At 46.7% G+C, this 15176-nt stretch overlaps 1 protein-coding gene across 4 annotated transcripts in view; it reads right to left on the bottom strand.

Annotated features, from left to right (window-relative positions):
- Positions 1 to 10300, bottom strand: part of TEX2 (testis expressed 2) — a 50735-nt gene extending 40435 nt beyond the window's left edge. The window contains exon 1 of one of the 4 annotated variants that reach the window (XM_054083062.1): positions 10161 to 10300. Coding sequence is in view for 1 of the 4 variants with exons in the window: in XM_054083059.1 (XP_053939034.1) it covers positions 7437 to 7446 (10 nt within the window). In the remaining 3 variants the exon portion in view is untranslated. Of the gene's footprint in view, positions 1 to 6599; positions 6690 to 7431; positions 7516 to 10160 lie in introns of those variants that run through there. The other 3 variants (XM_054083060.1, XM_054083059.1, XM_054083061.1) reach the window with 3 other exon arrangements.
- Between the last annotated feature and the right edge of the window lie 4876 nt (positions 10301 to 15176).

Here is a 15176-nt window from a genome sequence, read left to right on the forward strand (position 1 = left end):
CATAAGACTTAGGGGCAAGGAGACAGGAATGAGAGGTGGGACACGGGAATGCTAAGGGAATTCTGCAACTCGGCTGTGCAGTTACTGTTCCCAGCCTCGGCGAAGGATGCTCTCGGCAGTTTGGCAGAGCCCCACACAGGCAGGTCCTTCATACTCAGAAGTTTCAGCAGAGAAGGTAACACAACACCGCAGCTCCAAGCGAGAGGACAGAGCAGCAAGCCCACACCATGACTTTCACTGTCTGCTCTTAGCATCACATGTTAAGCAAGGTTTCCTAATCAAGCTACCACAATCACAAGTGTGTAAGCATGACCATCTCCCTTCCTCTCAAAGAAGCCTTTAATTCTTAAGAGTTTGTCTGGGCCCATGAAACAGTTTTATTGCCTCAGTCTTAACCCTGACTTCCAGTGAAACAAAATTATTTTTGCAGCTCTCTACTTCAGATCAGAACATCATTGCAGCTCGTGACAGGCTGCATTTACGTTTCAGACCTCTGTCACCCGCTTTGAAATTCCCAGTATCAAAGGAAATAGTAGCTCGGTTTGTATTTTTGCAGTCCCATTTTACAACTGAAGTATAATTTAAACAAAACACATGAAATCCAGAGCGAAATCCAGAGTCTTACAGTCCTCTGCATAAGGTACTAAAACCCAATACCCTAATTTTTAGGACTCGGACCTAAAAATCAGCAGCCCAATGCCCGAAGGTGCATTTTCAAACTTTTAAGCTTGACTGTCCTATCTTCCCACAACGTCAGGATAACAATCCTGCACTGACAGGATAAGTGGCCCAGGACATGCAGAGCTTTTACTAGCACTAAGGGACAATGCAATGTCATCCAACACCAGTGGGGTCAGAGAGCACAACAGTTTATAAACCACAGAGACACTAAGTAATGAATATTAAAGTCCAGTTTGTACAACAATTCATTTGTGCTACTCTCCTGGCCTTCATGGGAAAACACTACTGTTTGCTAAGTTTTATTGATCTCCTGTTATCCTCTGTCCATCAGTCATCTTGTCTCTTAGAAGCCCGACTTAACTGCTCTGCTATGCATTGATTCGGACTTTGCACAGCAGAATGACACATCTTGCTGTTTGGAAAGGAGAGAGTTAAAGAGGAGAGAAAGACAATAAACACAGCTAGGAATTCTGAGAGGCAGGAAGGCAAGATAGGGAACATCACAGGATAAACCCTTTTTTACCATTACACTCTCATGTGTCTCCAAAGACACCAACAATTGGCTTCACTAGAGACAACAGCTCTGAGCACCTGGAGAATAACAACAAGTGGTAAATAACGCGACACCTTGGAACACCCTCTGCAAAGCAGGGGGTGAAGCAGGAAGCGCAGATGCCTGCAGAACTTACAGCGATTACTACACACTGCAGATATTTCAGCCCCTCTCACCTACTCGTCAAAACTTGCTGCTCTGTTTCCCAACAGCCAGGACTTCCAACTTGGGCAGGACCAACCTTAGCTGACACAGAAGATTTTTTAAACAACTCCTCTCAGATGCCTTAATTGAGCAATTTCAACTTAAGGCACTTGCTTTTTATTTTCCAGAGATACTGGTCATCAAGGACCCCATTAAAGGAAATGGTGATGCATCTGTTAATTAGGTCTTAAGAGTAATGTCCGTAGCCCTGGGGATCCAAAATCATTCATTACTGTAACAGCCCTGCTCCACAGCAAGAAACTACAGAGAAGGCAGACAGCACACAATATAAATACTGTGTTACAGAACACAGTATTTATGGTCCAAGTGGAAGTCTTTGGGCATATTGCTACCACGCTCGCCAAACAGAAGGGGATTTTGCTCTGCAAGCACACTCAAAACTCCTGGAACTATGTTAGCATATGGCAGCTTCCAGTGCAAAATTATTCCAATAAAGGAAAGAACCTAAATATTACCTTAAAAGACTTAAAATTTCATTTTCCAAGTAGGTACACTGTGTAAAGCTTGGCCAAATCCAAGCAACTCCACTCACTTCCAGTTCTTCTTCTGAAGAACTGCTTTAGCGCTTCGGTGCTGACTCTCCAGGTGGCTAAATCTCTGTCCTCGTGATGCTCCTGAGCAAGCAGGCACGCAAAGGCTGAGGCCCTGGGCTGAAGTTGTTCCTGCCAACCTGTAGTCTTCATGTTTTGTTGCCTTAGGCAGGAATGGGATCCTGACCAATAGTCATTAACTTTCTGCCTTCAAACATCCGTGCCTGCCTTGTTAACAGAAGCCCAAAAGAAGTTAAACTGTCCAAGAAGAGATAATTCACAGCTCTGACAAGAACAGCAGCAGATCATGTATTTTTATGAAACAGTAATTGGGATTCTGTCTCACACATCCAGAAAAGAAGCCAAACTCAACCATTTGCAGTTCAAAAAAATACCAAACCCTTCGCTTTGTGGATGTGAACCGCTGACCACAATCCTTTACAATGAGATGAATGGTACACTTCTTTTTTTTTTTTTAAATCAGCAATCAACAAACAGCTTTACACATATGGTAACGATATGCATCAGTGCACTGGAGGAATAAACACAGAATGGGGAATACTAACTGCCGATCCCAACGCTGTCACTACTCACCACAGTGCCTCGGATTGCCTTACATCCTGCTCTGACACTAGAGAGAGATTTCTCAGGGACAGTCAACGCTGCACTTTGCAGTTTGCTCCCTAAATGTTAAATACTGCTTTTCCTTAAGCTATCTACGACTGTGTTACTAAGCTCTATTTAGATCCCAGACTGAACATATCTCCAAATTCGCAGTTTCCATTCCAGACTGTAATAAGAAAAACCTTTTCCAAATACAAACTAATTTGTTTTTCATGTCCTTTTCCGGCAAGCCTAACGAAGATGTTGCCTCCCCTACAGACCTGTACAATACAGCACGAAGCAATGATAGAAAACGCTTAGAAATAATGAAGCAACAACAGAAGATACCTGAGATAACTGTCTCCATGTCATAAATTTCACCAGTTTCTCAAAAACACTACATCCAGACAGGAAGCAGCATACCTAAGACAGCAAGAGACACGAGTGAAAAGCTTCCACGCACGAAGAAGCCCAGCAGAGCTGAGTTCATGCACGGTTCCCACCAGCTGAGTCTCAGAATTGCTCTCCAGAGGACCTCTTCCACTAAGAAGAAATGCCAGAAGATGTCCACGTCTTCACGTCAGGATGGTTTGAGAGCTATGAAGATGCATCACTCTGCTTGCTTCAGCAGTTTACTACAGCCCTTCCTCCCGCCACACAGAGCGATGAATTCTCCTAAGCACCAGCATTAAAGACTTGTCCATGGCATACTAACTGACAAATCTTTACCATAAAACAAAAAGGAGATTAAGATGGAACTAAGGTAATGAAATGTCCTGTTGCAACAGTACAGTATTCTAGAAAGCACCTATCTGGTACACAGAACATCTTCTGCTTTCAAAGTACACTGCTAAATATCACAACTAAAATCTCATACAAGATTTTTCTTCACACAACACATACTCCTCTGGAAGAGCAGACTAACATGGTTTCTCTTAAATTCACAGACAGGACTCTTGAGTCGATATCTGCAGCTGAAAAACACCAATAAGCAAAAAGGCACTTGGAATAAAAGTTTTTTTCTGCACACAAAGCAGTGGAGAGAGAATTAGACGGCAGGAATCAAGCTTAATAAAAAATATTAAAGCTACTAAACTGTTCTCCATCAAAATCCCTTTTAAATTTCTCCCTTGTCACAATGCCTTAAAAAAGCTTAATAGATGTATTATTAATGTGCTGAAATCAATGCCTGCTCGTATTGTCTCACCGTTTCCTTCATTTAGTCATCTGTTGCCTCCTGAAATACCAGCTTTTTAGAGAAGAATCTTTTCCAATCACTGTACAGCACCCTGGAAAATTAAAAGCTTTTCATGAACAGAATTCCTAGATGCCACATGCCAGCGCAAAGAAGTTGATGTTTTCTCCAGGAACATAAGTGAAAGTTTAAATTACAATAAACAATTTATTTGCTCATCACCTGGAATTTCAAAATCTGAGAAGAGCGTTGCTCTGCGAGCAACATTTCTCACATTTCTGCTTGTCATTTCTCCTCTATGCAACTGTTGTAGAATCGCAACGCAATTTATGCCGAAAGAGACCTCTGGAGCTGGTCTGGTCCAACCTCTTGCTAAAAAAGGGTCAACTTCCAGCCTTACATCAAGAGGAGGACACAGGATAAGGTCAGCTGCACGCAGCACTGCAAGTCTGGTTATGACTGTCAGGGCTCTTGAGCCGTCAATGCGAGACAGCACATCAAAGTTCAGACAGCTCTGTACAGAGGCTTTTCTTTGAAGAAGTCTCACCATCCAGCAGGCACAAAGCCAACACTGCCTTACTTAACTCCCTCATTCACCCCTTAAGAGCGGCGCTCTTCAGCAGGCCTGACACATACGATTGTTCGCTCACTGTTCTACCATCCTCCCCCTTAGACTCACAACACATCCTTTCTGGTTTTCACACCTCCTAGAATAAGCGTAGCCACTGCTCTTCCCCTTTACTGGGCACACATGGCATCCTTACGCATTTCCAGAGTTTATTTCTACTCTGAACACATTACATCTCCTCTCGTACACACTCATGAAGACTCACGGTATTAACTCTCATCTTTTATTTCTCTAATCTCTAAGCCTACATTACGCTCTTTTTTTCCAATATACACTGTCATCTGCTTGTTTCACTTAGAGCAGTAAGTGCCTCTAGATTACGATGCCTTTATTCGAGGATAAGTGTTTTAGAGCACACTGAAACAACATTACTACTCACTGTGGATGTCTGAGAACGCAATTTCCATCTTGCCAAAGAACAAAAATCCAGAGATTTGCGGGCCTTTTCCAAGCTCCAAGACTCTGTTTAAGACCAGAATCTACTTACCCTTCTCTTCCTTCTTTTGAAATCCACAGTTTATCCTAATAAACAAGGTTATTTTGATTCAGCTCCCGAGCAGGTATCAATGACACTCTGTGCACTCAGAACCACAACTGACTCATCTCGTGAGCCATACCAGGCTAAACCTCGATCCTTGATATCGCAGGGAGAACAGGGAGGGGAACAACAGCACAGGAAACACATCCATCTGAATGTCCACTGCTGTACTTGTGACTGGTCACCTGCACACTCACACAATACAAGGCTGGTGGCTTTCCAGACAAGCTGGGCGAGATGCCTTCTGACTTCACCTAATGGGTTAGGTCGAGTTCGCCCAGAAAGGCGAGGTTAGAGCCGCACGGTTCCCAAAACTGTCAATTAAGAAGCTGTTTGCATACAACAACAACACATCTTCAGTCCTCTGGCTACACAATTTTAAATTTATGCTGGCTGCATTATCCTTCTGTTCACTAGATAAGTTCCCCTACTTCCCATTACTTTGTTTACATGTCTAGCACAACAGGGAAATTACTGGGATCACACATTCTGCCTAGGCTCCCCACTCCACACTCTTTACTCCATAAAACAGTTGTCTTAGACGTTCTTTAGTTATAAACAATTAAGTATTTGCTATTAAGATTTGAAACTACTAAGCGTAATCTTCATGCAAAAAGAAGCATGCAATTAACACGCGTGCTTTATCAGGCTGTGTCCTTCACGGTTTTGCTTTGGATTTCATTAACTGCCTGTCTTTTCTGAAATCAAAGCAATATAGGTCATTCAAAGAAGTTCTTTGCATGGACCAAACCCAAAGTTCACAAGAGACGTACTCAGCTTACCAACACAGTTCACAGGGGATACCATAACCTGGTAGAGTCCAGAGTAAGATGCCTTGGAGCACAGAACAACCTTGTTTTTTGCTCAAGAGAGAAAGTGCCTTACTCAACCCTGCCTTAGAAACACTGCCTCAAACCTCAGCACCTACACGGAGCATTATGAACCCACCACCTACAACAGAGCAGCTTTGAAGTCAATTAGAACAGTAACCTCTCATAGATCATAAAAGAACCCGATGGCAGAGTCTTTAAAAGTCAATTCTAACACCAACAACACCTTTTGCTTGAGTTAAAGTGCTTTTACCTTTAGTTTAGCACACTTTCAATTCAGAGAAAATTGACACAGGGTAACTCACTTGCTCTGCCCAAGTTTTATTCAGGTTTTAGGAATATGAAGTTATTTTCACACTCATTAAAAGCTCTCCCTTTCTGGAAACACACACACAGGTCCCCACGCTAGTGAGCCTGCCTTGATTTCCCGAGTTATGCAGGATGATCCTCCTGAAAGAGGAGTTGTGTGAAGGCAGAGTATGACAAAGCATCTTAACAGAGGATAATCTTACAGCACCCAAGCCTGACACTCGCACTTCGGGGATGGAAGTTGCCCACAGAAGTTTGATTTCAACTCGGCTGCGCACCGAGTTCCTCTAATTAGGGGCAAGAGCTCCTTAAGGCATTGCTGACAGATACAAGGCACCGAGGAGGAACTTTAGCACACGCTGAAGAGAGACAGTAAATGGATTTAAACGCCGAAACGCAACAAGATACCGAGAATCAGAAGAGAAGCACAAACTACAGAGCCGACCCCGGGGATAGGAGAGAAAGGAACAGTTTCAGGAGACAGAAAAACTCTCCCTCGATGCTTACAGGCGGTTGGAAATCCTTCCCCGGTGCCGTCAGCCGCCGCCGCTTGTTTTTAAGGGCTCCCTTTACTCCAGCGGCGCCTCCGCCCCCCGCGAACCCTGCCCGGCGGCCGCAGGGGAAGGGCTCAGCCCCGCCGAGCCCCGGCAACGGCCCCGGGGCGCCCACCCCGCACCTCCCGAGCTCCCCCTGCGGTGCCCACCCCGCAGCCTCGAGCTCTCCCAGGGCTGCTCGCCCGCAATTCTTGGGCTCCTCTAAGGGTGCCGACCCTGCAGCTCCCGCTCGCCCCACAATTCCAGGCTCCCCCAGGGCTGCCCACCCCGCAATTCTCGGGCTCCCCTAGGAGCGCCCAGACTCGCTCGGGGACGCGCACCCCGCACCTCCCGCTCGCCCCGCAACCCAAGGCTCCCCCAGCGGGGCCAACCTCGCCGCCCCCGGGCTCCCCGCAATTCTCGGGCTCTCCCAGGGCTGCCCACCCCGCAGCTCCCGAGCTCCCCCGGGGGTGCCCACCCCGCAGCTCCCGAGCTCCCCCGGGGGTGCCCACCCCGCAGCTCGGGGCTCCCCAGGGGTACCCACCCCGCAGCTCGGGGCTCCCCCAGCGGTGCCCACCCTGCAGCCCCCGAGCTCCCCGCAATTCTCCGCCTCCCCCAGCAGTGCCCAGCCCGCAGCTCCCAGGCTCCCCGCAGCTCCCGAGCTCTCCCCGCGGTGCCTGCCCTACAACCGGGGCTCCCCCAGAGGAGCCAACCCTGCCAGCTCCCCAGCTCCCTGCAATCCCCGGGCTCCCCTCGGAGCGCCCCGGGGGTGCCCGGCCTCCCCCCCTGCCCTAGGCCCGGCTCACCTCACCCCTGCTCATGGCACCGCCCGGCGCGGCGTCCCCGGGCCGCGCCACCCGCGCGCGGCGGGCGGCGGAGGGGGAGGAGGGAGGGCGAAGGAGGGGGGGGGGGCGGTGCCGCCAATCCGGGCCCCGCGGGGGGCGGGGCTGCCGCAACGGGGGGGGGGGGACACGCACCGCCCACAGAGCGATGGGAGGGGCGGAGTGGGAGGGACCGCAAAGGCATCCGGTGCCACCCCCGCCATGGGCAGTGGAACCGCCCACCGGAGCCGGGCGGGCTGGGCTGTCCCGGGAGGGGATGGGGCTGGTGGAGGGGACCCAGAGGAGGCTGCAAGGATGATCCGAGGGCTGCAGCACCTCTGCGATAGGGACGGGCTGAGAGAGTTGGGGTTGTTTAGCCTGGAGAGGAGAAGGCTCTGGAGAGACCTTAGAGTGACCTTCCAGCACCTGAAGGGGCTCCAGGAAAGCTGGAGAGGGGCTGTTCATAAAGGCTTGTGGTGATAGGATGAGAGGGAATGGGGATAAACTGGAGAGGGGCAGGTTTAGACTGGACATAAGGAGGAATTTCTTCACCATAAGGGCGGTGAGGCCATGGCACAGGTTGCCCAGGGAAGCTGTGGCTGCCTCATCCCTGGAGGGGTTCCAGGCCAGGTTCAAGGCCTTGGGCAGCCTGAGGTGGAAGTGGGTGATCTTTAAGGCCCGTTCAAACCCAAACTATTCTATGATTCTAAGCCCCATCCAACCTGGCCTTGACCATCTCCAGGGATGGGGCAGCCACAGCTTCCCTGGACAACCTGTGTCAGCGCCTCCCCACCCTCATCGTGAGGAATTTCTTCCTAACGTCCCATAGAATCATAGAATGGTTTGGGCTGGAAGGGACCTTAAAGATCATCCAGTTCCAACCCCCCTGCCATGGGCAGGGACACCTCCCATGTGTCATCTAAATCTTCATCTAAATCTCCTCCCTTCCAATTTAACAAACCAGAGCAAACTTCACCACTGGTTTCCTATGGAAAATCGCACACAAGCATACTTACCTGAGGCAGGAAAAGGAGCATCTGTGAGTGTGCTGGGAATGAAAAACTTAACATTGGCACAGAAGAAGAGTTTGTTGGTTTAGAATCAGAATCATGGAATGGGTTGTGTTGGAAGGGACCTTAAAGCCCATCCATTTACACCCCACTGCCATGGGCAGGGACCCTTCCACTGGATCTGGTTGCTCCAAGCCCCATCCAACCTGCCCCTGAACACCTCCACGGATGTGGCAGCCACCACGGCTCTGGGCACCCTGGGCCACCACCCTCACAGGAAAAACATTTCTCCCTAAGATCTAATCTAAAACTCCCGTCTTTCAGATTAAAACCTCCTCCTATCCCTGGGCAGACTGAGAAAGAAAATTCTCTGAAAAGGTTGTTTTCATAATAATGGTCTCATGCAATAAATGACAGCTTTAGCACTGCTTTTACCTGTCACTTAATTGCTCTTTCCTCTGAAGACAGTTAATAATGAGCTCACAACATATACACTGGGTCAGACTGGGGTTGGCCTTGGCTACCCAGGCTTCTTACTCACCCTGTGGATTAACTTGGCTGTGTGAATTCTTCTCACTTCTCTTTAACAACTTCAGATCAAATTAGGATATGAAGAATCCTACCAGATCTTTCAGACTCTATTTCCTAGCAGTGCTCAGATCGATGATATTTTATGAGGTGATGTGGCACGATTTGATTTATTTACTAGCCAACTCTTAGTAGGATACATGAGCTGAATTCAAATTGCTCCAAAACAGTTAATGCAAAGAGTTAAATACACAACATTAATTTTCAAATGCTTTCCTATCTTATCTACAGCTCTCACGCAGTCACGTAGTTTGGGGTCTGTTACACTAGGCATTACGTATAGAGTAGGTAGTAGGGTTGGCGGTGTAAATCAAAAGTAGATGCAGATCACGCTCATGCTGCTGCTTTCTGTACATTTCAGGGACAATTCAGTGCTTGTGGGAATGAGTTATCGCTAGGCATCTTTTGGTTCTTCAAGGCTTTTAGTAGCTGTTTTTAAAACCAAGATTCCTGAATGTAACTGTAAAACCAGAGGTGACCGAGAGTGGTCAGCACCCAGCAAAATCTGGGTCAGTGAGGAAAGAACTGAGCTCACCAAAAGGAAGGATGGATCCCTCAAGCTGTTGAGTGTCCAAGCAGTAAACTCAGCAGTCTTAAGTCTCCCTGAGTTGAGGGAACCCAACAAAAGACTGCATTGTGAGATGTATCACCTTTATTCTGCAGTAATTTTTAATTCAAAATATTTTATTTTAAATATATGTGCAAGTATACTCAGTCATCTAGGATAGGTTTCTTTTCATAGCTGTCATTGCATATAAGGCAGACCTTTGAATCATAATACAAAGCTGATGTCAGTGTTTCCAAAGCCTGAAGATAAGATAATGGCTGTTTTCCTAAAAGGTTTTCCCCACAGGAAGAGAGACTGTGGCTGAAACTGTGGCTGACAGGTTGGGTTGAGCTGTGTTAAGCTCTAAACAATTCACTAGAATTTATGAAGCTTTATCTGCCCTTTCTTTGCATCTAACTCAAGCAACCTATGGCCTAACAGGCTGGGTCTCAAGAGAAATATTTTTGCAGCTGAAGTTAGGTGCTCAGCAGAGGCTCTTCCAGAGAGTGACGAGTGCTGAGCAAAGGCAGGAGCAACAGTCGCTGGGGAAAAAACAAGCACAAGATTACCTGCCCCTGAGCTTCATGGTGTGACAGCCTCTTGGGAGTCCTCTTCTAAAGGCAAATCCCAGTCAGACGGAAGAGGGGAAGAGGAAGAATCTCTGAATTTCAGAAACATCCAGTGTTGTAAGCGTAAATCCTTTTATTGGATAATTTATCTTCCACCCATCCTACAACAAGAGAAGAGAAAAAAAAAACATTGCTTATTTATTTTTAATACTCCAGTATCCTGTGTATAAATATGCAGTCATTCTGAGGCACAACAGGCTTGCGGGTCTAGAAATAGGTATCCATAGTCAGGAGCTGCTTTTGAAAAAAATTACTTTAATCTTTCGGAATATGCGAGGGAGACATTTAAATGACTTTTAAAAGCAGTGCTTGAGCAGGCTGTAAAATAAGAAGTGATATTTCTCTCCCAGAGCTGCTGTGATGCTCACTTCATTTCTCTGTAATGCCCCCATCAGAATTTCATAGCTCAGGACGGTTAAAAGCCTGTACTTTTGTGAGAAAAGAACATTACATGAGATTTGGGTTTCCACAAAACTCTCACTGCCGTTGGATCTCCCAGGGAAGACCCGAGTACCACAGGACATGCCTGCTTGCAGTTTTGTGCTGAGAAGCCTTCGAACAAATGAGGCAGCAGCTGTGCCTGCACGCGTGAATCTTGGCAGACGTGGGTTTGTGTGTGTATGGGAGAACAGCTTTCCTCCTGTTTGTTATCTGTGCGATATTAAACACAACGGAAAGAGGCTTAGCATGGAAAAAACAAACGAGCCCCCCAGCCCACTCAGTGTGTACAGCAACCCGACAGGCTCTCCAGAGGCAGAGGCTTCCCAGTGGGTTTCAGCGGGTTCTGACTGAGGGTACGGAGGACACTGCAAGTTTCCTGAATGCCCCACTCCTTCCATAGGGCTTGTGTGCCTATCTTCTGCTTGTCAAACACTGGAACGATAGCGTCCTCAGCACCTCCCAATTCTTTCCCTGCGCAATGGCTTCACTGTTGTCTTTGGATCTGAATTCGGGAAGCTGCAAATGTGCCCATCTTGGCCTCCAAGCCATCGCTCCTCCCCACCCGCTGATCCCAGCCCCTGAGAGCAGCACTGCTGCTGGCTTCCCAGGGGCACAGCAGAGCTCCGCCAGGCCATTCCCTCCTCGGAGAGTCTCCCCAGCCAGCTCCAACTCTGCTTCTGGAATCCCCCAGGGACCTCTGGGCTCCTGTTGCTTCCTGTATTAAATCACATTGTTCTGCAGCGGGAGTTTCCATTGCTGCTTCATTTTTAAATCTGAGCTGAGGATGGAACTTCTCTTTATTTGTCCTCGTGATGCTCCTCTTTCTGCCTCTCTCTCTTTTTTCCTTTAATTTATTGAAGGCTTCTAGATTCCCAGGTATCTCTGGAGAGCAGCTCTGCACTACTCCTCACATCAAACCCTTGCACATGCGCAGAGAAGACGCATTTCCAGAGCCAGAGGTTCCAACCTGTACCCATCTCCCAGCAACTATGGGTGGATGTACTGGTAGAAGAGGACAGCATAGCCTCTCTCAGGAGGCCAAGTGGCTTCAGAACAGGCTAAACCAAGGTCAGCAGGGAGTGCGGAGCCAGAACCGTGCTGCCCAGCTGACACCCAGAGGCAGCGCTGTTCCCAGGGAAGGTGCTTTTCAATGCAGCTGGGGTCAAACAATCTGAACGCTGTTGATTTGCGCTGGTTTCTCTGAGGCCTGCAAAACCTTCTTGGTGTTTCTCGCAGAGGCTAATCTCCCTCAGACACTGAATCCAGATAGGGAAAACGACTGGTGCATACCTATAACAGTGGTGCCGTTCATCTCTGGGGCAGAAGGGAGTCTGTGTGCCATGCAGAACAGCCACGTGCATGCTGCCAAAGTCACATGAAGGTTGCAAGAGCTGGTATCTGTATTTCAGTGTACCTGGCAAATGCACAAAACTCTAAAAGCCTGAAATTTGATCTGCACATGATGGAGAAGTCAATACTGCTCCCTCCACAGAGACCTTTGTGAGTCTGGCTGAGTGCTGGACTACTTCAGAGTGCAACTGTGACAAAATATACAAAGCTGAGAGAAGGTATGGGGATACAATGGCATTATTCTACATTTTATCGGTGCAGGCATTGCACCAGAACTCCTTGACAACAATATCAGAGGCTACGGACAATTTTCTATTAATCAAGAGGAGCAAAGCACAAAATAAACAGCAAATGTCCTGACCTTTTAGTGGCCAAATCATTCACCTATTTTAAATCTACGAGTAAATTTAGTACTCCTGATATAGAACAGCTGAAGCTGTTACGTATTTAAACCCGGCACCTACACTGCAACTTTTCTACAAGCACAGCTCTACCAGAGGAACATGAACATCATCCAGCAGTGCCCTTCCGCTCTTGCCTGGACAGATGCTATGGTTCTCCACTGATGTGCTTAACATAAGTGGTTAGTAAAGAGAAAAGGGCATGGACTTTAAACAAGAAATGAACAGTAACCTTCAGATCCAGAACCATCCAGTATTCTGGAGGAGCTAGGGCCATAGTGGTTTGGAGTAGGGGGGAGCAGAACCTATGGTCAGGTCATCTGTGATGATTCTATTGTCCCTTGTCTTCACAGGGAAAGTCAGAAAAATTAATCCAAATTAACGGCAAGTGTCTTTTGAAAGCGGTTACTAAAGTTGCATTGGAGTACTGCATGAATGCTGTTACTCAGAATTAGTAGCCTTCATTTGATTTGGCTTTCTTCAGTTTCAGAGTGAGGTACACTAAATCAGATTAATGTCACTTAATTCTGAATATGAATATCTGTGGAGGATTTAATAGAATTTGACTAATCTGCTTTAAAAGATACTTCAGGTAAGGTTTCCTGAGTGTTCCCTTCGAGGAAAGGCTCACATCAATAGACTTAATGGGAATTGTTCCTGGATCATGCTGGCGTGAGGTCAAAACATCAACACCACCACAGAAACAGCAACAGCTTGCTCAGATGTCTTTGTTCTGCAAGCATTAACATCTGATCCCGTGCTGAATGTATACCTGGTAAAAAGGAATCAGAAATTGCATCATGAAGGGAATTCTGAGTTATCAAAGAAGGATAAAACACTGAAGAGACTTGAGTGACAGCTCCATCCTGGCCCATTTCTCTAATAGATTTGGACCCAACCTCTGAAGCCAAATGTTTGCAGTGCCTCCACAACTGAATTCTTTTTCTGGACTTGTATTCTCCTCTCTGAAAATACTAACTGTACAGCAGCTGAGGATGAAGACCTCAGCAGAGACATATTAAATAACATCTCACACTGCTAATCATTCAGGTCACTAAATAGGGAATCTGTGCTTCTATTATAGGCAATGAAAAGGGACAGGCACCTCCAAAGGGCAGATCCGAACAGGGCTCTCAGTGACTCTACTTGAGAGCAGAGTAGGCTCTTTACTCAAATATCCAGGACAGATGTCTAATACAAGTCACTGAGAATACCCCACACAGCTTCACTTTGTAATTTTAGTGACCTGCTGCATAATCCAGTCTCCAAACCTGCCCAGCTGCTCTGCTTCCGCAACCATCTTCTATCGGTACCTACTGCAAATAGCATCACACTGCGCAGGGCAACATCTGGCTCCACATAATCTGGTTTTTTTCATACACAGGAGCTGTTCCCTGTTGTGCAAGAGTGAGTCATGTCTTGTTCAGAGTATCATGAAATCTTTTAATTAAACATTGCCCAGTAATCTGTCCAACCAGAATCCCTGAGTCAAACCTTCAAGTGCTGTTAGGTAATATAATCTATTTTTCACGGAAACCCAGTGAGATATACTGAGGAATCTGATAAGTACATGCACGGTATGCTCTGGGAAAAAAAAAAGTAAACTAAACACAGTCATACCTTAAGCTTTTAGAAATCAAATCCAGATTCCAGTCAATATTAAAACCTTCCAGACTTGAGCGAGACTCACTAGACAGTGCTGCCTTCTGCTGCATTTAGACAGAGAATTAATCTTAGTATTCAAAGCCTTCCAAAACTTGCATGTTTAAAAATAGCAAAATGTATTTCTTTTGAAGTATGGGCTTGTTACAGCTATTTAGAAACCTCTTACTGAACTCAGATGGATCTTGAACCTCCCTTGGGAATGGTTTAGATATCTGTGTTCATTCATTAACAGATTGGAAGCTGTCCAGGACAATATTGCAAGAAAACACGCAATGTCCAGCCTTTCTGTTTCTTCCTTTCTTAAACAGGACTTTCTGTGCAGATCTCTACAAATAAATCCAAGGTTAAACATGATGAGTAGGGGAAGGAATGCAGAGAAACTCAATCCAGAATTAGCAATGCATACTGCTTATTGGTCACCAGGGTGTTTCTCTCTAGTGGCAAGGGGAGCAGATAGTAAAAACTTCACTCAGACAGTAGGAATCTCATCTTGTCCCAATTCCATCACATATTCCAGTTCCTCATCACTGATAATGAGCGTGCACAGACACGTACTGAGTATCTAACCCGAATGCCAGCCAAACACAGAGTTCAGGCAAAAGCTTATGACCCCAACAGGTTTAATGTTGCCTTTCCTTGGATATTCTCTTGTGTAAGAAACAAACAAGCTCTAGTACAGAAGCAGGCAGCTGAAACAGCAACAGCCACCCTAGGAAAGGAGGCAAAAGGGCAAACCTGGAGGAGAATCTAATGCATTCAAGGTCTCTCCCGGCTGAAATGTCGGCCTTTGAAGATGCAGGGAGGAGGGCAGTGCCTGGAGGAGCCTGTGCTCCTGCAGTCTGGCAGGAGCAGCCTTTCTCTCAAACCAGGCAGAACCAGATAAACTCTACAAGAATGACCTTGAGAAAAAAAAAACTGGTGGAGTGTTTCTGGATAAAGTGCTGGCTGAAAGGTTTGAAATTGCATGCAGGGAAACCGTCCTTTATTGTCTGGTTCCTCCTCTATTCAAGGAAACAGAATTTTGTACTTTGTAAATAAAAGGGCTGCATCAAAGTACCTGAGTGATCAATTTTGCCTGCTATTAGAAACAATCCACTGG

This window comes from Cuculus canorus, chromosome 18 (genome assembly GCF_017976375.1).
Source record: "Cuculus canorus isolate bCucCan1 chromosome 18, bCucCan1.pri, whole genome shotgun sequence".
NCBI lineage: Eukaryota > Metazoa > Chordata > Aves > Cuculiformes > Cuculidae > Cuculus > Cuculus canorus.